This window comes from Geospiza fortis, unplaced genomic scaffold, assembly GCF_000277835.1.
Source record: "Geospiza fortis unplaced genomic scaffold, GeoFor_1.0 scaffold112, whole genome shotgun sequence".
Taxonomy (NCBI): Eukaryota; Metazoa; Chordata; class Aves; order Passeriformes; family Thraupidae; genus Geospiza; species Geospiza fortis.
Window position 1 is genome coordinate 24,732,502 of NW_005054298.1, and position 27,694 is coordinate 24,760,195.

The window sequence follows — 27,694 nt, forward strand, 5'->3', positions numbered from 1 at the left end:
CACCCCCTCCCCTCGTGCACTGCATGTGGCACACCTGGGTCTGGGCACAGGAGCTCTCTCTTGGCACTCCTCACCCACCTTGGCACCTCCTTTGCCACACCTCCTAGCTGTGAACCAAGCAAAGCCATGGAGAATTGTACTAAGGGGAAGGTTTTTACCTTGTCCTGCAGTTCCAGGTGGGCACAGGCAGGCTGGCTGTGGGGAGGAAGCAGCTTCCCCTGCCACAGCACTGCCCATGGTTGCTTCAGCATGTTGCAATACACTGATTGAGCAACTGGCAATTATATTGCATTTATCTCTATCTGCTGTGTTATGGTGTTACATTCACAGCTGTCTAAACAGGAGCCTACCTCCCATCCACGGTAACTTCCATTTTGTGTGACCTTACTGATCCTGCAGCAGAAGGCAGCACTAAAGACTGAGCTCATGTTTTGGTGCTGCCCCCCACCCAACCAGTGCCACAACAGTTTTTAAAAAGTCATTTTAAAATGTGCTTCTACACTGCCACAACAGCAATCTTATTGCCACCCTGCAAAAGGAAATGTTTTGTGTTTTGGCACAGTGAGCTTTAGATCCTTTTCAAGAAGGGGGAACTCAGTGTGGCTGCCCTGAGACTGGCTGGAGCTTTATCAAGAGAGATTTCATCGTGGACTTAGACAACCTTGCTCGCAGCCATTGTGCTGTCAGACAGGTTTCCTTCCTCTTCTTCCCAACACTTCTACATCACATCCTATTTAGAGCTCTTATAGTGCTTCATAAATAATGCGATAATGAGAGCCCTGTACACTTGTGGGATTTGGGAGGCATTATCTCCGTTTTTAAGAGTGGAATATGAAGATCAGAGATTAAAGGTGGCAAGTCCAATGGGCTGTGATCCAAACAAGAGTTCTTCTAATTCATTCCCCTTACAGTTGGAGCCCTTTCCTGGCTTAGACAGTCAGCCCAGCTTTTCCACTTCTTCATCCTAGCATTTCTGTCCTGCCCCATCCTTTCTGTCCAGGGTACCTCACAAATTTTGCACAAGAACATCACTGTCTGCCACTCACTGTATTTTGCTTGAGGTCTGTAGAGACAAAATTGCTGTTTCCATTGGACAGTAACTAGGATGAGAAATTAAACATCAGAAAATCTGGTGTAGATTAATACTGCTGAAAACTTGGGAGTCATTGAGCATAGACATTACCCCTGTAAGAGGAATAACCTTTTTCTTAAGAAATGCAACAAAGTGCAAAGGACATGAAAAGAAAATGAAAGCTCAGAGCTAGGGCTCACCCTTGGAGGACAAGCACTCACTGCAGAAGCTCCTGGATTTCCAGCAGAGGCTAGTTAAGCATAAGGAAATGCAAGCATGGATGGAGCATTTGACAGCACTCTGTGTTAGCCAGAAGAGGCAGCCTCCATCTCAGGGCATCAGCAGCTCTGTGGGGGCCAGGCTGATTGATGCCAAGGGCTGCACATCACACCCTGTGGCTGGAAAGGCACAGAGGTTGAACCTGACAACTCAGACAACAAGATTTCTTTTCCAAATTTTAAGCTGCTCCAAAAGACAACATGCTGCTGTGCTTCTCCCTGAGAAACAGGAAGCTACTGCTGAGCTGTCTATAGTTTATAATAAAATTATTATTTTTTCCAGTGAAAGTGAAGCCTTGCTGAAGGACCACACAGGCACCAGGATGCAGCACAGACAGCAGGAAGCTGACTTGTGGGATTTTCCATGTGAAGAAATAGCTTGAGAGGGATGGGTGAGCTGAAGGTTTTACCTGAAAAACACCAGTGGTTCTGCCCCTTCCACAGCAGGCAGGCTGTGTGACCCCTGAGCAGTTACTGCTGACTCCACACCATGCACCTCTCACTGCAGGGACACACAAAATCCCAGGACAGCTCTGGAGAGCTTCTCCACTGCAGAGCAGAAGGGCTCTGGAGTGGTACACAGTGCCTGCCCATCTCATTCTGTGACAGGGAAAAACGGGGTGCCTCTACTTGCCTTCTGATGCCCAACAAGAGCTGCTGCACATAGACACAGGGCAGGCACGCAGGATCTGTGTCTGTGGGTGCTAGGAACAATTTCAGCATGGCTAGAGCAAGCAGGATGCCTGCAGGGGACTGAAAGGAAGTGCACATCCATGGCCTCCAGGCACTGGGCTGAGGGGCTGCTGCAGGGCAGGGCAGGGCAGTGCTGCAGCAGTGGCCCCCAAGGTTCCCATGAAAACAACTCCTCATGCACAGGGAATGCTACCAGGCAAATTCCCAGGCAATAAACAAACAAATAAACAAAATCCCCACACATCTGTTTTCCAAGACTACAGTCTTAGCCTGAAGAAAACACTCATTTCCTGACAAGGGCTTTCATGGTGCTAAGTAGCAACTCAAAAAGCTGGATGACGTCTCTGGTGAGAGGGTGCCCAGCAGAAGCTGACAGTGAGCAGCCCCTGCACTCACTGATGCCATCCTGCAGAGCAGGGATGAGAGCACAACACACAGCTGTTCTGTTCCAAAGAAGAAAAAAACAAGCGGAAAACTCCACTAAAAAAAACCCAGCCCAAACAAAAAACCCAACCAAACCAAAAAAAGCCCCCACCAAAATCCAAACCACTAATTTTGCCAGGTGCTTTGCAGCTGACAGCCAGCATGGCTTTCCTTTTGTGTCAGTGTGAATGACAAGGAGAAACAGGTAGGAAATGTCCAGGACCTCAGCCCAGAAGCTGCCAGGCCCACATACTTCACAGAACCGGTCCCCTCAGAGGGAACACGAGATGTTGTCACCAGCACACTCAGAAAGGCTGCACTGTCACTGTCACTAGATGAGCACCTGGCAGCTCCCAGAAGGTTGGGCTGGTGGTTGTGTCCTGGGTAGTGAAGTGGAGGCTGTGTGGAACCCCTTCCCCTGGTAGGGGCTGTAACTGCTCAGTCCAGGGGCCTGTCAGCTATGAATTAAAACTTACCGTGGGCTGTGAAGGAAGGATGCCTGCCCCTCCAGCTCTCAGTCAACATGAGAATAATTGTCAAAAGTCATGTTATATCCCTTTCAAACTGCCAACCATCCCTTTGAAACACCCTCATTCACCCTCTTCTAGGCTTAGCTCTAGTTCATCAACCATTTTCCACTGCTACTTTTGGCTTAGAGTAACCTCTATTGGTAAAATGCTCTAAGGATTATATTATCATTTTAGATCCTTCTGTTCTACAGGCCTTGCTGTTTTGCTTTAAGTGCCATCATCAGTCTAACTCTTCTTTCTGCATTCAAAATACTCAAAGCCTCCATCCTTACTCTAACTTTAGTTCTGGGAGTTTGGTTTTGCTTTCAGTAGACAAAAGATCCATTTCTGGATGAATCGCCTCCTTTACAAAAACTAGTGACCCATAGTTCAGGCTCTACATAAATGTCTTTGATGCACAATTGCTCCTTACAGGAGGGGCTACACAAGCCTCAAATCTACTGTAAAAAGATAAAAGGTTTGGGTCTCAATTAGAGGCCTGTCACACTTCTTAGGTAAGAACCACCACTCTGTGCAAAGAGTCTGCAGAATTTCCCAGCTATAACTACAGGCTTTATTTTTATATTAAGGTGCAAGACTGTACATAAATGCCCAAACCACTGTTTGTGGAAAACCATGTTTGAGAAAACCAATCTTATCCGCCTGAACTGATAAGCAACCTGAAATGCAGTGACCTGGCCTACAGTGACTGCAGTCTATCACCACTGTTTATTTTCACTGATCATATTTAGCACTTGAGCTGAATACACTTACCAATGTTTCAGCAGTAGCCCTTGTGGATAGGCAGCTCATTGTTCTGAAGATGAGGAGTTTAACAGCTCAAACCAGAACCCAGAGGACTTGTTCCTTTACCTGCTTAAAGGAGGTGATGGGAGATGAGTGCAGTCTATCCAGCACTGAAAAACTTCAAATTTGCTTCCCCTTCTCCACCCAGCATTTCTGGGTCACATACATTTTGAAAGAGAATGAAGTAGAAGGTCTAGTTAATTGGGTATTAAAATCAACATTCCCAACATGGAGCAGAAGGAAGACATGCTGTTTCATGACCAAGCTCCAATGGGCTGCCTTGAGAGATGGAAGCTGGCCTGCACTGGACATTGGCTTGCAATGACAGACCCCTAAAATGTGCTAGGTAAGGAAAGAGGCAAATCTCATTCCCTTGTTATCAAAGGAATAAGCAAAAGGAAGGAAAAAGTGGCCATGCAAAAATAACCTCTCCATTTCAATCCCACTGATTAGACCTACTAGCAACTGATGTTCATATAAATTTTCTGATTAGAGTAAATTATACATGACAGTTTCTTGAACAGCACATAAATAATTTATCTGATACATCTGAAGAAGAAGCTACATTAATAGTTCAGAGGAAACTGAACTTTATGTCTTGTAGGACTCCTGTTTGAAAATGCATTTACAATAAAAAATCCTAAAGGCAGTAATAGTCAACTCTTCTATTTCATTATGAATGCTTTTTAATACCTTTTCTGCCCATTTAAACATTTCAGTTTAGATTCATTTTACTTGTCTAGCAAAAAGCAGATAAACTGGAATGTCTCAGTATACCCAGGCAATCGCAATTACAGCAGTTAAACTCACTGCAACCCTCCTAAGGGGGGGAAAAGGCAGTTCATATTCTTGATACTGGTGGAACAGTGCATTAGTAACCTGTTACCAATCTCCTCAGGGATCCACTTGCTCTTCCAGGCCATGAGCCATGGGCAGTTCAGTACCAAGGAGCTGCTCAGGAAGCAGCTCCAGTATTCCAGAAAAACCACCAGCTATACTGGCTGCAGTTACCAAAGGTTACTCAGCTGAAGAAACTCATTTTTGTTCAGGTAATACTCTATCTCTACACATGAGGGGAAAAAAAGCCTTCATAACAATTAATAAATTGAGTGCTAAGCACAGTTTAAAAAAAAGTTTCATTTTCCTGAACAAGAGGTTTAGAGTCTTGATCACATGATGCTACTTCAGTGCATCTGTATTCCCACAAGAATGCAGAATTAGCAAATGGCTGATTTCTGCTACTAATAAAACACTTGTCTTTTCTGCTTCATTATCAGATAGCTGAAGTAATTTTGCCTTGGGTTTGGCTTGGCTGGGATTTGGGGGCTTTTTTCTTGGATTTTTGTTTGCTAGTTTCAAGGATTAGTTTGGTTCTTGCTTTGTTTTGTTTTTCAATCAAGTGAGGGAAATTGCTACAATCACCATGAAGCAATTTGAAAGCTACCTCACATTTGTTCAAAACACGCATCTGAATTTTGTTAGGCAGCACAGCAAATCCAAAACTTTGGGAAGATGCTTAAAAAAGGTTTTATGAAGAGAACTACAGTGCAGACTCGGTAACATACCTCAACTGTTCAAAGCATTTTTGATATCATGCACAGATATTTGTATCCATTTTATGGAAAATTTAAGGATATAACAACCTTTGAAATCTTTAGAGAATAAACTGCAACAGAACATTTACAAATTTAGAACTTCAGAACTGACAAGTCATTTAAAGCAATATATCTTAGAAACAGTCCTAATAATGGCTAGAGAAAACAGCAAACAAGTTAAAAGACAGAGGCATAAAATCTCCATAAAAATGTTTTTATTCCTTATCAGTGGAGACTGGTTGTGAAAAGAGGACCTATTGTGAGCTTTTAAACAAAAGAAACTAGTAACCCTCCTAATTATCAGAGACACCAGGGTATCCTGTTCCAGGGAGAAGACAGCTATCAAACCCATCTCCTTGCCCTCTTGCAACACAGGGAAGTTAGTTTTCAGCAAGAGGCTAAACAAATTATGTAGATAAATGCTACTCCAAAGCAGCTGTCCAAGGGCCAGTGTTTTCCCCTGTTCCACATCAGTCTTCACCCTCATCTTTCATTTTCTTTTTTTTCTTCTTCTTTTTCTCTGTATTCTGCAAACAAACAAATGTTGCCATGAACAAGGCATAGTGGAAGAGCAAAGCAACACGTGTAGCTAGGCAACAGGGCTCAGAGCCCAAGCATCACCCCAGCTGCCATGCTCAGCAGAGCACAGCCCAGGCCATGTCCTCCCTCAGCTGCTCACAGGGCCAGGGAGGCTGTGCCACGCTGTTACAGCTCAACCCTGCCCTCAGCCCTGCAATGACACACACTAAGGGCACAAAATTCAACCCTGGGTTAAGAACAGGACTTCAGAATGGAGCAAAAAGCTGCGTTTGGTCTCATCTGCTCTGCTGTTCTAGGAGGTATCAAATCAGCAGGTACAGCCTCTGCTCCCTGCAAGTCCCAAAGTGGAGACAGATGCCTGTGGAATGGCACCAAGGGACACTCTTCCCCACTAGAAAAGATGCAGAGAGGGGGAAGACTAGAGCTGGGGGTGGGCAGAGGACAGGAGGGGAATGGAGGCATTGCAGTCACAAACTTTCCAGATCTTATTCTGCAATGCAAATCTTCTTGGACATAACAGTGGTGGATATCACAAAATAAAGTTACTAGAGCAAAACTATTTGCATGCCATGGACTATACATATAAGAATTTCTCCCCAGCCCTCACTCTACACTCTATGTTTTGGAGAGAACATTGCCAACAAGAATCAGGTAGCTGTGCAATTCTGCCTCACCTCAGTTATGGGGCTGGTGGGGAGTTCCTCACTCATTACCACCTCTTCTTCAGCTTGCTTTTCCTTATCCTTTTTCTTTTTCTTCTTTTTGACAGGTTCACCATCTTCTACAGCTGTCCCTTCTGTAGCACAGAAAGGACAAAATGAAAGGCAGGTTGTCAGTTATTAAGAGTGCAAAAGGAAAAGCTACGAGACATCAGAGGATGCAATGACTCCTATTTACTGTCTGTGTTAACTTACCTGCAGAACAACTCCCCGCTATAACCAAAATATACAACTATTTCAGACAGTGGCAGTGTTCAGACAGCACTATTCCCAGCTCCTGGTGAATTCACATCATGCTATTCCCATATGCTGCTCCCAGAGTTTGAAACAAGTTTGCATGTTTTAATTTGTCTGCCAAATCACTTTCAAGTACTCCATCAGAAAAGTGACTGTCCACAGTTTGGCAAGTATTTTTACCAGCAACACAGGAGCAGCAAAAGGACTCTAAATCCCCCCTTAGAAATACACTTAGCCAGCAGTAGCTTGGTCACAACCGATTTCTCCATCTTGATGTTGGAAATTTGTTAAGAAGCAGACCAGTTTTCTTTACTGTTTAGATTGGCAAACACAAAGATCTCAATGCAACTTCAAGCATTTAATGCAGAAACACTTTCCTATCCTGGATGACAGGTATTATTTGTAACATTATTTATATAAGCTGAGAGGAATGTCAATCAGGGAAAGATTTACTAATGACCTTAGAGCTAGTTTTCAGAACAATTCATCAACAGCTGCCCTATCTAATCACAGTGGTAATGGAACTGTGATTTACCACTCACTTCCTAGAATACATCTCACAGTCTTAGGAATCTTGAGGTAAAGATACCAAGCAAAAATCATTACCAAGCTGACAGCCTATGCAGCAGCCAGGCTGTTACTGGAGCATACCCAAGTTAAATTTATTTGCACAGCTGAGTCAGTGCTGGATACTAAGTTTCACACAGTACTCATGACTAAGTTCTGAATGTAGCAACCACTGTCCTTCAGTAGCTACAAAATTGAGGCTGAAACCAGAGGTGTTTGTGGTATGTATCTCTGCTACTGGAGGTTTGACTCAAGACGTCATTTTCTCACCATAGGTCTCCCAGGAAAGAATCAATTTCATTTTCAAGAACATTCACTCACCACTTACAAGAAGAAGGAGTTCAATTACAAAAAAAGACTCAAACCACATAACCTCCTAACGTCTTGATTGTACATTGTCACAAGTTTAGTTCCTCAAGCCAGAAGAGGGATTATATGAGTCAAAAATAACACTTCAAACTCTGCCTCTAACATTAGCTTCAGACAAAAAAAGTTGGCTTCAGGGTAAAAAATTTCTAGACATGTCTACAGAAGAATGCAGCCAACACATGCAATTTTCTGACATTAAAAAACATACCAGAAAAAAAACAGCAAAAGATTCTAGATAAAAAACCTGGTAAATATAACTTTGAGTGGATTGTGGCACAAAATTCACAGAGAACAGTGTGCAAGCATAAGGCATTCAAAGCAGGTATAAAAATAAGTGTCCACACCTCCCTATGTATGACATGGGGAAAGTAAAAGTAGCTGAAAAATAAGCATTAACTATATTAAAGCCACATTGTATAACAGGAGCATGCACATTGTATTTTGCTATGCCACATGTTTTTACTCAGTTGGATTGGTAAGATATGCATTTCCAAGAAAAATGTTGGGTGATAACCTTGAAAAATAATTTCTTGTTATTACCCTAGATGTCATCAAGTCTGACACAGCAGGCAGTGGAACCTGTCACAATTTACAGTGCAGATGATGCACTGGGCGCTCACAGGCACTGTCACTTCTCACAGCAAGCAGCAGAGCCCTCTCTGAAGATTTCAGCTGCTGCCTTCTAGCAAAGCTCAACACAAGACCTCACATATTTGTACCTAGCCAGAATGAGGATAAAGGCTCCAGGGGTGCTGGTCTTTTCCCTCTAGGTGCAATACTGCCAAGTCAGTCAAGGCCAGTGGGGGTTTCTTTGTGATACACAGCAGTTGACAAGGAAACCAATAGCTTTGACTCAGGCACAGAAAGCAGCAGCCTGAGGAGCAGTTTGACTGATGGCCCTGGGAGTGCTGGACATCACCTGCAGTAGTTCCACTCACCATTTCCCACCATTTTTGTCTAAGCTTTTACACATAGGCCTGATGTCCTGGTGTACCCTCCCTCCTCCAGACAATGCTCCACAGAGTGTACAGAATGAAGTCACACTGCCTATTAGAAAAGAACACCCTGGCAAGCTGTTGCTTTTCTATCTTGCAGGGTTCACTCCATTAACACCGTTAACTGAAGATATTTCTCTTTTCAAGAGAGACCTTCCCAAGTCACTAACTGCTACTACATATCCTGATGCTGAATGCAAGCTGAAGGCTTCCCTGAAGACACTGGCTAGCCCTGCTGGTGGAATGCATTCTGTTTGGCCACATCCAACTTCAGAGACCACAGTCACAAAAACACCTGTCCTATTTCCCTTCACCAACATGAAAACAGGTTTTAACAGAGAGCTCCTGAAGTGGATTATAACTTGTTTCAGGCACTAATCCTTCCACCTGGTTTCCTGACAGGTATGAAAGGTGAATGTGTTTTGAAGTCACACCTCGACCCCTGCCAGTTCCCACCCAAACTACTGCCATTCATGCACCTGAAACAGGGAGAGAGAAAACACCACACATGTCATCTTGCAGTAACATTTACACTTCAGGCTGGCATAATGCAAAATACTGTCCCTCTTTACAACAGATATTAAAAGCAACGGTTTGACCAAAACTTTTCTGTGACAGCTTCCCACTCCTTCCTGTCTTTTACCTTCCTCTTGTAATACAAGCCCAACAAAAATTTCTGGCTGAAGAATGCCTTTTTTTCTGGGACTACTTTTCCCACCACCCCCATTTTTTATGCAGCTGCACAAACAGCATGGGGAAGGAGGAGGCAGAGACTTCTTTCACAACACATTGTCTGGATGTGTTATCTCTGACCAGGCAAAAGCTGAATAAAGCACTGCAGCAAAAAGCAACAGAGCCAAGAACAGGAGACATTAAAGGCTCACATGCATATTCAAGTGGATGTGCAAAATAAATCTTAATGCTGGAACATCCTCTGCACCCTTCTGTGTATTGTGTGACTTGCTGAACTCCTCAACCTTCTAGGACCACCAAGCCCCCACTAGCACACTCTGCAATCAGAGAAATCATGCTGCAAAACAGCAAGGCTATGCTCTGCCTAGCAGGTGTCAGGGAAATCCATGTACCCATGCTGGGTGCTCAAATATAATTTGCAAACATGAGGCAATGCTATTTTCAAGGGCACAAGAGGACAGGCTAAAGGGATTAATTCTGCATAGAGGTGACATAAGATAAACAAACTCTCTGGAAACATTTATTCTATAGCCTGAAACAACTGGCATAGTTAGCACTAATGCCCAGGTAGTCAAATAAAATTACCCAGTTGACAGAAAGAACTGGGAAAAAGTAGGAGCTATTAACCATACATTTGAAGAATGACCCATCCTTTTAAGGAAGAAAAACAATACATCTGAAGCCTGTACTTCAGGTGTGGGGAAATTTGAAAGACAAGCAGCCAAACAGCACAGATTTCAGTAGTCCACAAGTATTCTGGACACTACCTCCAGCTCCAGGATATCTGCTAAGCTCCACCCAGTCCCCAAATCCGGAAATAAAGTAAATGAAGCAAACACAAGCAGGTTTGTGTATAAAAGCACCAACCATTGAATAATAGAACTATGAACTGAAATATCCTCCTCAAACTACAAAAGAGCAGGCTGGAAGGCAATGTAATATTTCACCTGCCTGTGAGATGTCAACACTTGCTTTGATAGTGCAAGGGAAGCCCAAGGGAACAATTCTGGCTATAGTAAGGGAAGTTGGTTCAAAATCAGTAGCTGGGAGAACACCCACATTCTCCAAAAGCAAATGGGCAAAGTTCAAGCCTCCAAAGTACTCGTGTCCTTTTCTCATTATGTTAAGTATAAGAGAACAAGGTGGAGCACAGATCTCAGCTTTACAGCACAAAGGATTCTCCTTTCTCCCAGTGTAACTTTACTTCTCAGCTGTGTTTAGATTCCTGCAAGTTGCTCCCTCCATGTACAGACACCATGGACTAAGTGGTGTCTGGAATGATCACACCTGCCATCACCTGAGCATGAAGAGGCACTGAACCAGCACATCTGCACTCTGATCCCCTAGAAGGGAGCAGCAGAGAAAGTAGAAAGGGCTCTGACAGCCTCACCTGCTGCAGGCACAGGTAATTGGCAAAAGATGAGTAGTTTGTGTCCATATCTGGCTCTGGATCTCAAAGAAGTGACTTTAAGTCATCTCCTTTTTCCCCATTTTTTCCCCTCCCAAGTTACACACTGGTGAGAACAGAATGTTTCTTAAAATGAACCATAATGTTTAACTAGATAGATTTTGAGCTGTGACTGCAAAACATTCTTCACACAGTAACTTATCAGAGAAAGAATAACTGTGGACATAGTTCAGTTTTAGCTCCCCAGAGAATAACAATTGTTCATGTATTACGTAAATTCAGATGGAAATTTCCAAGTGTCATTTCAAGTCAAATTCTGACCTTTTTATATGTTGGGAGATGCCAGAAAACACTTCTACACAGAATAAAATAGTATTCTTGAAAGAAAATAGGGCAAGTTCTGGTTTTACAGAGAGCAGCTTTTCTGTCTTCAAGATACTAAACACAAACCTGCTGAGCAAGAAATTCTGCAAGAATACGAGTAGAGTTTTGTTTTTCAATGTTCTTATACATTTACAACTGCTTGTAAATTGACTGCTGTCTGGTGCCAGTCACTTTTTTAAATACACTGCCATCCTCAAGGAGAATACCCAGGTACTGTGGCTGGCTGTAACTGCTAAGCCCAACTGCAGGATGCAAACAGCAACATGGCAGCAGCACAAGCACAACAACCAACCTTTCATCTCTGCTTTGAACTTCTTTGCTTTCACTGAAACCTCTGTGTCTTGTTCATCCACCTCCTGAATTTTGCGCTTCTTGGAAACAACAGGAAGCGTTGAGTCACCAGAGGGGTCAAACACCTTTACTTCACTGTAATGAAGAGAAAAGTTTATGTATTAAGAAGAGCAAACCTTCAGGGAAGGCCCTGCAGTTGAACATAAACTTTCCAACACAACCTACCAAGAATATTTGAAAATCAATGCTGCTCAGCTAACAGAGCATCCACAGGTAGTGAGGCCCTCCCTCCAATACACAGGGCCTTTATCAGTAATCATGACTAGGAAAGAGATACTCCACAAAGTACAACAGTCTGATCTGTCCTGCTTTATACCTGTTCAAGGCTCTACAGGGCACTTGAATGACCCATTACATTGATTTCTCTGCTGCTGAAAGCCTATCCAGCATAGCCATATGGTCACAAGCACACAGCTCCCCATCACTTAGAGTAGTATTGCATTGTATTTGGTGTATTACCCCATAACTGTACCCTAGGGGTAATAATAGACACACACACACAGAGCGCATTAGAAGTAGCTTTACTTCTTTTTCTACACTGCCTCTTCACCATTACACTGAGAGGGCAAACTCACAAGGCAGGGTAACATTATGGCTCATTGCTGTAGCACCTGTATCACTGAATTTATGGGACATTCAAATATCAGTGTCTGAAACTGCCTCTTCTCAGTTAGTGCATGCTCATTTGTTCAGCTCCACACTCCTCTACAGGCTGTGCAGAACCAGCCATGCTGAAATCCAGTGCTCTTTAATTGGAACTTGTAAGGGGTAACTGAATCATCAAACAGCAATGAAGAAGTTCTTTTCTTATTCAGAACAGCATTCCTACTGAAGAAAGGAGAAGTTTTAAAACACTAAGTCTAAAATATTTCATCCCCAGGCACATAATGGACACCTGAACTTTTCTAAAATAGGAATCTGAAGAAGACACCTTGCACAGGTTATAAAAGCAACTGAAGCTGAGTGACTGGGCTGAGAAGCATGTGGTAATGCCAGCAGACAGTACCATCAACTCATCCTCTAAACATGGGAAATTATTTTTATGGGAATTAACACTGCATATTGGTAAAGAAATTGATTATGCAGCCTTTTGCAAAAGGTGGACTCTGCTTCAGATAAACCCAAGTGAGTGCTCAATGGCTTCCTTGTCATTGTCATAATACTGCTAATTAAAACCAAAACCAAACCAAAACCCCAAAACCATAAATAAGACAATATAGCATCTCTTGCATTTTTTGGACAGCATACAGAAATATTTCACTTGAATCTCATCTCTAAAAATTAACTTGCATTTAACTTCTGATACATTACTTGAATTTAGCTAATTCATACAAAATCCATAATTCCATACAAGACTAAGATTCTTGCCCATCTCCTTAAAACACTATTTTAGCCTAACATGCCCATGCAGCAGTACTGCCATTTTTGTACTACAAGGACAATTTGACAAGTACTGAGTTAGTTTCCCTTTTAGGTAGCCAGACTATGCCAAACAGCCAGGAATTATCTTCAGATTCTCCCCAAGCCTAGACATGTTTGCAAAGCATGTCTAACAGCAGAAACATGTCCTGGCAGGAGTTCATGATTCCTCATTTCCAGAGGTCAAACCCCAGCATCTATGTTGTCTCTTTAACAACCTCCTTTCTCAGCTCCTGCCTCCTGACACACCCTGATGCTTCATTTACTGACTGACACTGTCTGCAAAAGCTGCTCCAGAAATCACAGCCGTCACTACACTTGGAAATGCCTGGCATATGGAAATAGAAGTCACAGCTAGACTCCAGAAAGATGTTTGGGGGCTGCAGATGGGTGCAACAGTGCTAATTTTTCCTCACAGAATGAGCACTACAACCTGGTTTTGCTGAGCTCTTGCCCTCTCTACACCAAAAGCTCAGCAAAATAAGCAGGGCAAGCTAAGCAAGAAGCCTGCAACCAAATTAAGCAATAAACCCAGATGTCACAGCACAGACTAATAATACCTTGTTCAAATCCTCAGATGTTCAGCTGCCCCAGTTGCAATTAACAGAGTCACTTTGGGCACCAGAAACTGTTCTAACAGTGTCCAGAGTATATAAACACCTTATTTATTGCTTAAGACAGGTTACTTTATTACATACACAACTTAAATAAGGAGATGAAGCTTTGCTCAGAGCAAGTGGTGTCTAGTTTTTTTTCCTTTTTTTAAGAATAAGACGGCTAAGTAGGTCTCTAGGACAGCTTCCATGGCAAAGAAATTAATTCATACTCTGATTTTCTCCAATTTATTTCATTTGGAATTGTAATAAATAAACCTGCTATATATTAAGACCCTGCTTTTTGGGGTGCTGCTGGTAGCACCTAAAGTACTTGCTATCTGATGATGACAGTAATTTACTATTAGAAAATCTGGGGAAAAGGAAATTCTTACTAGCAACAGAACTTATTAGCAATGTTTAAATAGCATAGAAAATGTTTTCTGGATCTTAGGGTAACCCAGCCCACAACCAAAAAGCTTTTCAGAAATAAAACCATGGAGAGTTATTTTTACCCAGCAAGCTGAAAGGAAAAACTATTCACCTCTTGTTTTGATACTTGTCTGCCTTGGCCAAGGCTTTTCCAGTGCCACTAATTCTTCTTATCTACAAGAAAAATATAGATAGGAAAAACAAATTACTCATAAGGAAAAGAATTCACAACACAAGTTATTAAGCTCTTGAAATGAAAAGACAGACATGTATTATGGGTCAAGCTCTTGTGTACTGGCATTAGCTCTACACCTGAGTGTAGAGTAGTGACAGGGAGTGAAACTGAGGTGAGGAAGGCTGAAGTGAGAATGGCCTTCCTAATGCTGCTCTTCAAGGGCCCAATTCAAGTAAGGTATACCTAATACTGGATCAAACATGCAACAGTAGCATGACATAACATTGTACCTCCAAATTCCCAAAAGCAGCTCAAATTTGTGCACTTTTTTTCTTTGGCAAGAATAACTGCATGTCAGGGCAGGTATCATCCTACAGCGGGCATAAAGCCACCCTTAAAGCCACAACACAGGCCCCAAACTAAATTAAATGTGTACTTGTGAGGTGACTGGTTTGTCTTTTGGTGTTAACATGTCTCCTTGCCTTTGCTCTGATGGGAAGTTTCACTGTCCATGGAGAGTGGGCAGGTTTTTCCGCATTTTTCATTTCTGCTCTAGTAATGCCAGTACTAGAGCACTGGCATCGGGTCTAGCTTGGAAGGCTGAACCCAGCTGTCATCCACAAGATCCCATGCAGCAGCCAGCTAAAAGAGGAAAGGGTCCCTATGTACTCCCAGCACCCTGTGTTGATGGCAACATGGAGCAGCAGACGTGGAGAGCCAGGATATGCATCAGGTGGTAGGAGGGCAGTGCAGCAATTTGCAGAATAACATCTTGCTTTAGCTACAGAGAAAGCTCATTAAGACTAAGCATCACCAGATTCTGCCCAGATTCCAGGAACCAGGGTGGAAAAAATATTGAAACAAATACTCCTAAGGTAAAGAGAAAGAAACTATGAAGTAATTAATCCTTGCAATTCATAGAGATGGAGGGAATGATCTTATTAATCTTCATCACTATCAAGATTTTTCAGTATAAAGCAAATAAAGACACCCTGTAAAGAACAACAGCTGATACATAAATGCCTGCAGCCAACTTACACACCTGGCCACTCCAGCCAAAGTTGGGAGAAACTACAGGGTAAGAGTGACATGCTACTGAGAGAAGAGTCAAAAAGCAGTGTCAGGAAATCATACCCTGAACAAGAATGACAGCTTCATGCAGCTCTCTGTAAGACTTACCCCTCTCTCTTCCAAAAGCCTCAGCCTTGTCTCTACTTTTAGTCTGTTCTCAGCTCCCATTTCAGCACTGGTGTTCTCTCCAAGGGCATCGTAACGAATAGTCAAGGCAGTCTTTGCTGCCAGCATTCGAGAAATCTGGAAAAGCCAAAAATAATATTAAATGCTAGGACTTAACAGAAGGCAATGATTCACTCTGATCTGGAAACCATACCCACATTCAAAAGAACAAAGTAACCATTTACAACCAGTGTTTAGTCCAAAAAGTAATTAGTGTCTCATACTTTCAACACTGAAATACTGTTAATGTAACACCTTGCTTCCTTGATAAACAGAGGGAAATGTCTGAGACAGCAAGTCAGTTATACATATCCTACTCTACCCCAACCTTTAGACCAGGTTAGCTGGAAATTACACCCCAGACTTTCTCCAAAATTCAAACACACATTCATCCACCTGCATAATGAAAGACTAAGCATTAAGACCAAGCTGTTAATACCTTTAGTACAAAAAGAGTCCAATTTTCAAGCCAGACTAAAGCCTTTAACACCTTAGTTTACTATCACATAGAAGAAAATAGTAATATTCCCCTTGAGAAAGCCACTGTTACATCCTAACTCATCTGGAATACACCTATTATTGCTCAGGTATGTCAAACAGACAATCCTATTCCTTTTTTTGAACAGGAGCGAACAATATTCAAAGATTTGTAGGACAGTGGTATTTTCCATGTCATCACAAAGCAATACAGTAAAGCAAGCCATGGAAAAGCCTCACTGTGAAGCTCAAGATATTAATGCCCTGGAAAAAGCCAAGCCAGTAAAGAACTATGTAAATTACCTTTCCTTTATTTTTGGTATTGCTTTGTCCCACCAGGGAGGCATGATAGATAAGGCCAAACTTAGGTGTGTCCCTTTTAGTCTTCAGTGCTCTGAAGAGTGCCTTCTCAGCACCCAGCAACTGAACTGTAGAAGCTGGATGTTTTGCCAGATTCAGGAGGGAACCTAGAAAGAGGTGACACAGCAAGAGTAATTTGTCAGAGAAGCAGCTAGGCTAGAGTCCTGCTTTTGAATAGTGTAAGAAGCTCAGATCCATCTGCTTTCATAAAAGCTGTTTCCCACTTGTTTCCTGAAGGACAGGTAAACCATTTCAGTCTTTCATGCCTCAACTGTCTTGGTTTGATTTGAGCATCAGGAAAGAAGGCTGACTCAATAAAACATATTCCATTGGAATAATGCCTACTCCTGACAGTCTGACAGCAAGAACATTTCATCACAAAACTGCAGCACAGATAACTGAAATAAGGCTGCTATCTTGAGCCAGTCTGACTATAAATGCCTGGTGCTGGTTTTATACCTCGGAAGTGACTGAACTACCAGCAGGAGGCTCAGTAAGTGTCTCAGAAGAGGTAGTGACTGAAGTTGCCCTCATATTCCAAAAAGAATTCAGGCCAACTGAGAACTTTGTCATCACAGACTACTACCAAGCTCATGCTGGTATTCTCAAGATTCCTGAAGTGCTGCCTTCGCCCTATTTACCACGATATGTGCACCAGGCCTTACATAATGCTGTTAGCTGACCAGCTCCTCAAAGAAAACCTCTGAGGAGGTCACCTAGGATTCATTCATGTTGATCACAGTAACCCACCTGCATGAGCAATGAGCCTTGCTCCCACTAGTTCTCCCACCATGACAGTGAGATTGGGAGCAATGGCCATCATTCTGTTCTTCAGGTAGTCATAGAGCTGGGTCCGATACTCAGAGATTTCAATCACCTGGCACAGACAGAGTTTGGTTACAGGAGTCAGTATCAGCTGACCAAAAAACAGAAAGAGATAAATATACTGACACAAGGAAGTGCTGAGAATTCCACTGTAGGAGACTAACAAATTGCAAAATGCAAACAGCCAAGAGCCAGAGTTATGGGAAACTTTATATAGGGCATACTGCCAGAGCAGAGCTACATCCACAAAGTATATTGGATCTGTTCTGCTTATTCCCTTATGCAACTTATTTTCTCAGCAAAACTCCTGATAAAAGAGCTGATAACATGCCAAAGACAGAGAAGCAGAACAAAAATACTTAGCAAGTATACTTATTTTCTTTAGGACAAAACTCTGGAGTATTCAGTTTTCACATAAATCTTTGCCACCATTCTCTTGAAATGGGATACGTGCTCTTTACTTGTTTCATACAAACAAACACAATTAGAATGCACATAAAAAAGCAGCCTGGTCTAGACCAAGAACAGGAACTCCTAACCCTGCCATTCCTGGATCACAAAGGGATCCAACTGACACAACTGAAGTCAGAGGGTGTTTGCTCACACACGGCCCGGAAGAGAGCAGGGTAGAAATCCTAATTCTTTTGGGGCTTCAGTGGTCCATTTTTAATCCAGGGTTTATCACCTAGCTTCCACAGTGACAGATTAAAAAGAGGTGATACAATGCTATTACCTCAAATTCTTGAAAGTACAATGATAGAAAAAATTCCTCCCAAAAGTAAGACTGCCACTTTCAGAAGGCCTTGTGCAGGCATCAACAGCCTGAGATGGCTCAGATGAGGTAGTGACTGTGCACCCTCATGTCTGAACATCAGGAAAGCAACAATATAGGAATCATCACTGCCATCACAAGAGTTAGCACTGCCCTGGGAAAAGCTCTCCTTGGCAGAAGTGGCTCTTCTGAGCTGAAACAGAGTCCTACTGCTATCCATTCATGTGTACATACCTGATCACAGAGATGGATTATGTTGTTTATGTCTTCTTCTGATACTTCTGTCCCCATTGAAATCTCAGCGGCAGCCTTCACATCCTCCTCAATCTCCTCTGGTAGGATGTCAGAAACATCAGAGGAAGCAAAATTGCTTCTGTCTCCTGTGGGGGACAGATGAAAGCATATTTGTGCTGGGGGCGAGATGAACTAGCAAAAAAAGCACAGAAACAGATGAAGATAAAAGGCCAAAATAAACACAGTGAGTCAAGTCTGCCATCACACTATTTCAAATTCCTAAAATGTATGTCAGTGTTCTGACTTTGTGCTTATACCAACTAGGAATGGTTGGAAATATTCAAATTGAAACTAGAAAAAAAAACCAAAACAAACCAGGAAGTCCATACTGCATACTTCACCTTTTCAGTAGCTGGTTGCTGCAAAATTTTCAGTGACAATATGTGAAGAATAGAATTCCAGGAAGCAGTCACTTACCACTAACCAAATCTATTTAATTGTTTCTACAGCTAGGGGGGAAAAAGCTCCTATAAACCACAGGTCTCTCTCTGGACTGCAAGCTTCATTATTACAAAAAACCAACCAAGCAAAAAATAAATCAATAAAAAGCACATGAGCCCAAGAGGTGAGGCAAGTGTCCAAAATATAGCAGTCATGCTTCCTGCTCTTACAACTAATTCTACTAGCTGCTCTCTTCAAGAACATCCAGAGACAGGCAACATTTATCTTTACACAAGTTTTTTAGGAGCTAATTTCCAAACTGGTCTGCTGATTGTGATTCTAAGATGTGCTGGTGGTCCATGAAGGACTGGTTGGTGATGTGGCATTGCCTTTCACTTAAGTTTCCAAATGGCAAATTGCACCAAGATCCAGACGCAAACATACCCTCTTTTCCTGCTGGCCCCATCTACCCTGCTGCTGAAGGCAGCACTGCTCAGGGTGATGGCAGCTGGATGAGCAGAGTGGGTGTCACACCAGTGCCACTCACTCACATGGTGCCCACTGCCATGCCCTCGCTACTCACCGACTTTGCGCACGCATTTGCAGTAGGTCAGGTTATCTGTGATGATTTTGCCCAGCTCAGGGAAGTGCCAGCCATACCACTCCCGGCAGCGCATGATGTAGTTATTCAGCTCTTTGTCCAAGTCATCAAGAAGTGCTAAAGGAAAGAAGGATGGAGTTCTTTTTCTAAAGGGGCAAACTAACAATGTGGTACTCTCAAACCAACCAATAGTGTAGAGGGAGATTACCTGAAGCATTTCACTCTATAAATATTGGAATAAACCAAACTGCAGTATACTTAAAAGTCTTTACTTCCAGAGAACTGTGTAATACCAGCACAATACTATAGAAATGTTGGAATTCCTGTAAGTGTGGCCTCAAAGTTTTATCACTGGGACCATCTTGGACAAACTCCCTAACAGCTGCAAAGCACATTCCCCTAGAAAGAGCGCAGCAGCCAGTTCTCCTTCCTCTTAGTCAGCCAAAGTGCTACACACAAGGTTGATGTAAAATCTAGGCATCCAATTAAATTTGAGGAAAAAGTGTTTTACTGGTAACTAACTGATCTGGTATTCCATTACTTGATTTAAAAGAGCAAGCCTTTTAGTTGCTGTTATAATATAAATATACCAAATACAAAGCCAACGGGCTCACCATTTACTAGATATGACAAATAATCAGATTTATAGTTTATTAGAGTAGAGCACCTACAGTATACATTGCTAGAGAGCCCCGAGGCTAAAATATTTCCTGCTAATGCAATACCAACATTCCCATCTGTTGTCTCAGTGGTAGTGACGAAGGAACTGAATTACATCATTAATTTCAGTTTAACTACGTTTCATCATTGGCAACAGTCTGGGAATTAATATTCCAAACAGGATTCCTCACCACTGCTTCACAGCAAGCATGCAGATTATGATGTGTCTTTCAAGTAAAAATGAGGAATGGACTTTCCTAGCTGCTTTAACAACTTCAGTCTGTTTTCCATTTAGAAAGCAGGGGACAAAATGCAGCATTACACATGGCAGTGTGATTTACACACCTAACGTAGGAGTCCATTTCTACATTGCCCTCTATGCAAGACACCACCTAAATGATGGCTCAGAAAATGCTATCCTGTGGGGCCCATTCTCACAGCACCACTCAGAAGGGAGGCATGTGGGGAAGGAAAGCCCTTAGAGGACTGAACTAACACTGCCTGTAGTTCAGCTGATTTCTATGCTAAGGAAAAGTGCATGCCAGTTTATTGTACTGCCCTAAAAATGTTCCTGCTTGTGGAAAGCCCTATTGAGAAAACACACTTTATGCCTAGATGAACATCAGTGCCTAATTTACTAAGACATCCTAGGAGGAAATTGACAGCAATACTTTTCTTTAGCCAATGTAAAGAAGTCAGCTATCCTGAGCCAAATCCATTAATAATTTAAGCTCTAAATATACTTACAAATTGCCTGGATAATCATGGTATCTACTTTGTCTGGGCTGAATTTCAGCTTGTATCGGGAAAGGCTGAGGAGACACAAATACAGTTTCATCAGCATCCTGACATCCTGTTACAGAATATGCCCCACCTGTTTCTTTTTAACACTAATACAGTTGTCCACAGGTTCATTGAAACCAAGTTCAGTTCTGTGCCACTGACTGCTCTCAGCTGGGGCCAGAAGCCACACTGACACAGGCTTCACAACAGCCCTAACACCAGTCCCTCCCACACCCTATGACCAGGGTGAAAGTGAAGGTTATTTGCACCACCTGCTGCAGACTGAACATGAGTGCTGTGGCAGGAATTAATTGGCTTTTGGTTTTTCTGCATGGTTATCCGCAAAATGTCTTTGTCAACAGCATTTCCAGTTGGGCAGCAGCTGGAAGCAATCCACAAAACTGCACCTCCCTAGAAGCAAATACCAGCAACACTAATGTGAAGCAACAAAAGAAACTTCCTGGAACAGATTCTTACTGTCTGAGAAAGCCCATTACCATCTGCCTTTAATGTTATGTTAACAATTTCTCTGTAAGCTACAGTGAAAGACACTTGCTATCAATGAGGAATTGCATCTTAAAAGTCCTTTTTCAATATTAATGCCCATTTTCTAAGCAAACACACTTTTAAGGAATTGGCTACAGCAAAGCATTTCTCTAACTTGCCAATGGCTTGTGACAGGACAAGCTCTTGTCAGAATAAGGATTAAAAAGTTACTCGCTAATGGATGCTTGATCCCATGGTGATCCAACAACTTGGTATTTAACTACTGCTCCAGTAAATCTAAATAGCAGCAAGAACAACCCTGCATTTAATATTTGCATTATCTATTATATGGGTATTTATCCTAGCAGAAATCATCGAATTGTGGTCTCCACCTTGTCTCTTAGCGGCAATGGAGCTTTAAATGATTCCCTTGACTGCTCCAAAGACAGTGAAGAAGTATATCCTGAAGTATATAACATGAAAAGGAAAGCTACCAGCTTCCATTTCGGGTGAAGATGAAGCCTTTCCCTAAAGGGTGGGTGCAAACTGAAAACCCTTCCTTTGTAAAACAAGATTTCAGATACAGAAGTATCTTGACTTACAGAGTATGAGACCATGCCACATACTCAGAAACACTTCAAGCAGCACAGCACAGGCAGGGACACAGGAGTGGGGCAGTCAGGATGAAACAGAGTTGCTGTAGGAACTCACCTGTGTGCCAGACCCAGGCACATTGCTGCCATCTCTCGAGAAGGAAGGCCTGTTATGAGCCCTTCGATCTGTGAGCGAATTCCTCTCATCAGCTCTGTAACCATTGGGCTGTGTATACAACTCAAATTCAGCTTCTCCTGCAGGGTGGAAATCAATGGTCCAAAGTCAGGCACAACACAACATTCCTCTGAAGTCCTTCTTCCAGCAGCCTTACATCATTTTAACTGGCTTTCCCACTGCAATCCTGTGATCACACAAGTTTCATCCATTTTTGATGTTCAAGGTAGTGACACCCCCAGTTCCCCACACAGTTAATATTCCACTTTGAAGAGCAGATTTATAATTAATGCCCTATCTGCTATGTAGAACACTCAACTTAAGATTCAAGATTTTGAAGTTTACTAGAAACAGTTTGGTCACAAAGAAAATTCAGAGGTAGAGAGTTAGGGGCTTTGTGTCTTTTACAGAGAAGAAGAGTGAACAATTGGTTCAAAGTCCTTGCTATTATTCACTTTAACGTTAAGCCCTCATTTTGCAGCCTACACAGTCTCCTAAGACAGCACGAGAAGGTTGTCAGAACAAAGTTCAGTGGAACAGGGAGCAACTGGACGTGAGATGGGAAACTGGTATCTGACACCTAGGAGACACTGGAAAAAGCAATCCACTTTCACTGAACCTCCTCCTTCCTCTGGGCAGGCAAAGACCAAGAGGTGTGCACAGCTGCCTGCACACTGAGGAATGCACAACAAATGTCCACTCCCAGAAAGACAATAAATCATCACCCTACTATTGCTGCATCTGTTAGTGAGGAATATATGTCTGCCTGGCTTAGGTTTTTTGGTTGGCTCCTCCCTCCACTCTTTTTCTGGATTGGATGATTAGAAAATTAATTTTTCTACGTGCTGGCTTTCTAACCAATATTTAAGAGAGAAATCAAGCAAACCTGAATACCTCACTGCATTCTTACCACATCAGTCACCTGTGTTCTCAAGACAACATCTTCCCTGTACCCATACTAGGATTAACTATCCTCTATGCTGCAAATACAGCACTGGCAGCATGATCCATTGCTAGCAACTGCAAAATCTCTGGAATCTGACTGTAGCATTTCAGCAGCATGAGACAAAAGAAAAAACAGCAAAATCAGTTATCACCTTTATGACACCTCCAAGTTTGGCATCTGCCACAGCCAACTGCTCGTGGGCATCTTTTGCCACTATCTTCTTGAGAATCTTCTTCAAGTTCTTGCTGAGCTTGCCTTCTACAAGAGCTGTGGATGCTGCATAAAACAAAAAGACCAAAGATGTTGTTTCTTTCCCCTTCTAAAACCTGTAAAAAAATTACTCCTAACTTCATGTATTTATTTTAACTGTCCGCAGCAGCTCTTGTCTGAGTGGCAATACTACTTCACCATGCAATAGCTAAAAATCAAAATAGAAGAAAATTATACACATCCTCCTCTGAAGGCCTAAATGAAAAACCTTTCTCCTAGTTGCCTCTCCTTGCTCCATATGTTTTCAGTTCTATTTTTGCCAACTTTGTTTAAGGATCTCTACAAACAGCATGCCATATGCTGTAGATACATGTTTAACATTTCCAACAGCAAAGTTAGATGGGAATATTTTGTGCATAATTTAATTAACCAACCATTTGCCAGGTCCCTTAGGCAGCAACCATGATAGCCTAAATTGAGTAATGGCTTATTTGCATTCTCTGGTGATGATAATGTACTATCTAAAGCCCCAGGAATCATGCCAAACTGGACAGTCAGACAGATCCTTTTAATACAGCATGCAGACAGGAGAATCCTTAAAGGATGTTCTTAATTCTTAAATATTAATAGATCTGTAAAAGCTTTACAATCCCACACAATATATTTTAAGCAGGCAATTATACAACTCTGAGGGTCAGCTCTGTGCCCCACTGAACTTCTGGGACTGATACATCACCACAGTAACAGCAGCTAGTGATTTTTGGTTTCCAGAATCCAATGACGTGTAAAAGTAAAATCAAAGTGCTGTGCTGAGCTTCCTCTCAACCCTTCTGCAATGCAGATAATTTTCTACCCTGCAAGCTGGCCAATAGCACCTAAGCCCTTGAAACAGTTGTTGTCATCTCATTGCAGAGGTTCCATACTGTTGTCTCCTCATCACAAAAGTTTCACACCTTCTTGGTGTTTTCTCATGGGCATCTCCTCAGAGCACTGACTCTTTCTTCTTCACAAAGCTGCCAACTGACTCCAGTTCCCTTCTCAACCAGCCACCCCACTCTTTTATAGCACTCTTCTTCTCATTGCTTACAGCTGTGGCCTGTTCCAGTCAGGCCTGTTCCCAATTCTTTGCTAATTGTCCTAGCTGCAACTCCTTAGGGGCAAGATTACTTTCTACACTGTCTTTATTTTCTTATTTTCTATCCCCCTACAAACAGCCACATACATAGTCCTGCCTTCAAAATGAATGAGCCATAAGTAGTCTGAACATCTCCATTTCACAGGTAAGTCAACTTCAAGCAAAGTAGTAGAAGGTGTTGGATACTTTTGAGGGTTTTTTAATCAGCCTAACAATACAAAGCTGAATCCAATCCTATGCAAAAGCAACATAATCCAAAAAAATATGCCACAGAGAGGAACATACAACAGCTTCAATCTCAGCTCTTTTACTTGCATCTCATGTTTGATGGTTGTGTCTCCATTCTTGTTTCTTTGCTTCCTTTATAAGCTACCCCTACTGCATCAGAATATGAAGAACTGATCTTTAATTATAAATGTGACCTGGAACGTTCACCTACTTAAGTCATACAGCACATTCAGCAGTAAATCTCACACCATTTCTGAATTATTGCCTAGAATTCCTACCATTTCTGTTCAAACCAGGCCACACATCAAGCATTTACGTGCAGAATTCTTAAAAAATATTGAATATAAGGCTTTCCATTTTGCTTAAACTCCTGAATATGAGGAGAACGCAGATCTATCTTAGGCTGAAACAGGCACAACATGTATCCATAAAACCCAGGTGGTTCTAGTAACGAATGTTCTCTAATACCTGTCTGTTGTCTCAGTGGTAGTGACGAATTGTTGACTCAAATCAGTGATACTCAGCTTCAACAAGAATCCATCATTGACAACAGACAGGCTACATGTATCAGTCACAACTTACACAGTGCTCATTTGTAAACTGCTTAAAAATATGCACTGAAGGAAAAAAATACAATTTATGACATCTTTACTGCACTATAGACTGGATAGGTGACCTCATAACCATCAAAACCAGCTCACTTTTAAAAAGCTGTAATTTAAAAGTTAAGAAAAGAAAAAGAGCATGGACACAGGCAAGTAATGAGTGAACTAATGCATGATAGAGATTTGATTTTTTTGTAATAATAGTGTTAACTCACCAGCAAGTGCTTCTGTTGTGTCTTGAAATTTTTCAAAGTGTTTCAGCTTTACTCTAAAGAAATAAAATAGAAGTGTGTAAACAAGTGTACATAAACCACATGCTAGAACCATTTTATCATTTTCTGCCTCTGCTCCTCTCTTTTCCCTATGGCTTCAAGAGAGCAAAGATCAATATGCAGACCCTTAAAAGAGGACTGAGAGCACTAAACTGGCCAACCGAGTCTAGTGTGACGCTTCAGCTGGCTCCCACAATCATTACATAAAGAGGAAAAAAAAAGGAATTTTGATTTGCTATTTCTTGGACCAATATCACCAGAAAACCTAACCTCCCCCTTTTTGCTTTGTAGTTCATATTTAAAGACAGACATCATCCATTTAAATTTCAACACTGCACCCTGACTGACTGATGATAGCATCTTTCCACTCATCTTCAAAAGGAAATGTTCTGCCTCTGTGGAATGCAGAGCCTGCACAGCTCAGATTTAACATGCTTTTCAACCAAATACATCTTCAAAGACTTTAAATTTGAACTGATTCATTGCCCATGAATCCTCAAGTCCTCCCCTGTAATTACATGTTAGAATACAAGTTCTGAGCTGAGTTTAAGACAAACAACAAAAATTTCTTTAAAGCCCTAAGTGCTGACCAGAGCCAAGAATCATCTGAAGAGTGTTTAACCACCCTGTGTCAGATCCTCAGGCACAGCTTCCCTCTATCCCTCACACAGCCCGTGGTGTTGATATATAGTTACACTTAAGAAGCTCTCTCAATCCAGTAAATTCCTTGTCAGGGACAGGCATTTAACTAATCCAGCTCTGATTAACCACTGCTGGTTGTGAGTCAAGTATCAGCAAAGGAAGCAAGGTCACAGATACAGCTGAATACTTGAGTTAAGCATTTGCAGATCCCAACAAAAGCTTCAGGCTTACACTGATGCCTTTTCAAAAAGGCAAAAGAGGAATTATTTTTATCAGAGTAGAGATCCCATTAAGAGCCACATCCTGTATAACAAGTGCCCAAGATGATGTTTCCAGGACAAGATTAACCACATTACAGACAGACAGATGTGGGATATTCTGGCCTCTGCTCTAAGTACTGCTACAGAGCAGGATAAATATGAAATGCACAGCTGGCTCAGATGCATCCATTATAATCAAAGCTGGTTAGAAATCTTCCAATAAAACCACTAGACAGACTTGGAAAGAACTCACCATTGTCCCCAGCTTTAGGGCAATTTGCTAGAAAGGTCAGCTTGATTAGTGGACACTGCAATCCCTGTGCAACAACACTAGCTCCCAATTCAGTGATTTATGTAGTTTCACCTGGATTAAGCTTTGTTTTTACCAAAAGAATTTCCTGTGAGCACAAAACCCTGTCATTTCACTGACACTTCCAGCATTACAAGCTTGGATGTCCTTGTCAAAGCATCCACATCACCTTAAAATATTGTTCAATTTTTTTGCTTTGGTGACACAGGGTAACGACTTCTACTAAATTACACTGTAAAGCATTTCTTTCACTTTGATATTCCATTGTAAGCATCTCAGAATATCTAATTTCACATTATCATTGCTCACAGCTTTTACAATACTGAAAGCCAAAAATCAGTACTTCATTCTGAACCTCAGCTGTGCGTAACTACAGGCAGCCACGTCCTTCCACAAGCCACACTATCACCTGTTGTCATCTCATTGCAGGGGTTCCATACTGCTGTCTCCTCATCACAGAAGTTTCACACCTTCTTGGTGTTTTTTCATGGGCAGCTCCTCGGAGCACTGACTCTTTCTTCTTCACAAAGCAGCCACCTGACTCCAGTCCCCTTCTCACCCAGCCACCCCACTCTTTTATAGCACTCTTCTTCTCATTGGTTACAGCTGTGGCCTGGTAAAGTCAGGCCTGTTCCTAATCTTTGCTAATTGGCCCAGCTGCAACTCCTTACAGGTAAGATTACTTTCTATACTATCTTTATTTTCTTATTTTCTATCCCCACACAAAGCTGCTTACATTTTGTTTGCTTTTTCAGGAGTTTCAAATTCTTTCCACAGACTATCAACTTCTTGAAGCTTTTTCTCATTCAGAACCTGCAGGAAAAAAAAAAAAACACAGCACACAACTATATTTAGTTCTTCAGCACAGGAGACCTGAAACATTAACAGTGCATCCAACCACTCTACAGTAGTTAACATGATTGAGTCAACAAACTCATCTTCAGTGATCTCTGTTTCACCATTCTCACCCAGCAGCTTTACCCTACTAATAGACAATAGTGCAACATTTCTACTTTCACCTGAATTACAGAAGTTCTTCAATAACTGCTGTGTCCTCCTGGATCTGGAACATTAAAGCAAAACCCTCTTCTTCTTTATCAAAACTGGGCTTGCTCCACCTCCTCTACAAGACTCACTCATAACCACAGTGACCCAAACCCAAATTTACCACTGCTTTGGAAAAA

General features: G+C 42.0%; 1 protein-coding gene and 4 non-coding genes across 5 annotated transcripts; all 5 read right to left on the reverse strand.

Annotated features, from left to right (window-relative positions):
* Nucleotides 1-5,575: 5,575 nt before the first annotated feature.
* NOP58 (NOP58 ribonucleoprotein) lies at nt 5,576-27,428 on the reverse strand. Its single transcript, XM_014307145.2, has 14 exons — nt 27,247-27,428; nt 25,242-25,294; nt 23,000-23,124; nt 21,846-21,982; nt 20,613-20,677; nt 19,188-19,322; nt 18,164-18,309; nt 17,083-17,209; nt 16,276-16,439; nt 15,439-15,573; nt 14,197-14,258; nt 11,582-11,715; nt 6,592-6,713; nt 5,576-5,904 (listed from the first exon to the last, which is right to left on the reverse strand). The coding sequence occupies exons 1-14, from the start codon at nt 27,426-27,428 to the stop codon at nt 5,848-5,850; spliced, it is 1,644 nt and encodes a 547-aa protein (XP_014162620.2). The 3' UTR covers nt 5,576-5,847.
* Nucleotides 16,830-16,915, reverse strand: LOC115948172. Its single transcript, XR_004082020.1, has one exon. It is a non-coding gene; the product is annotated as a small nucleolar RNA SNORD11 (small nucleolar RNA).
* Nucleotides 17,983-18,066, reverse strand: LOC115948173. The gene has a single exon (XR_004082021.1). It is a non-coding gene; the product is annotated as a small nucleolar RNA SNORD11B (small nucleolar RNA).
* On the reverse strand, nt 19,939-20,026 carry LOC115948176. The gene has a single exon (XR_004082024.1). It is a non-coding gene; the product is annotated as a small nucleolar RNA SNORD70 (small nucleolar RNA).
* LOC115948175 lies at nt 24,890-24,978 on the reverse strand. Its single transcript, XR_004082023.1, has one exon. It is a non-coding gene; the product is annotated as a small nucleolar RNA SNORD70 (small nucleolar RNA).
* Nucleotides 27,429-27,694: the final 266 nt, after the last annotated feature.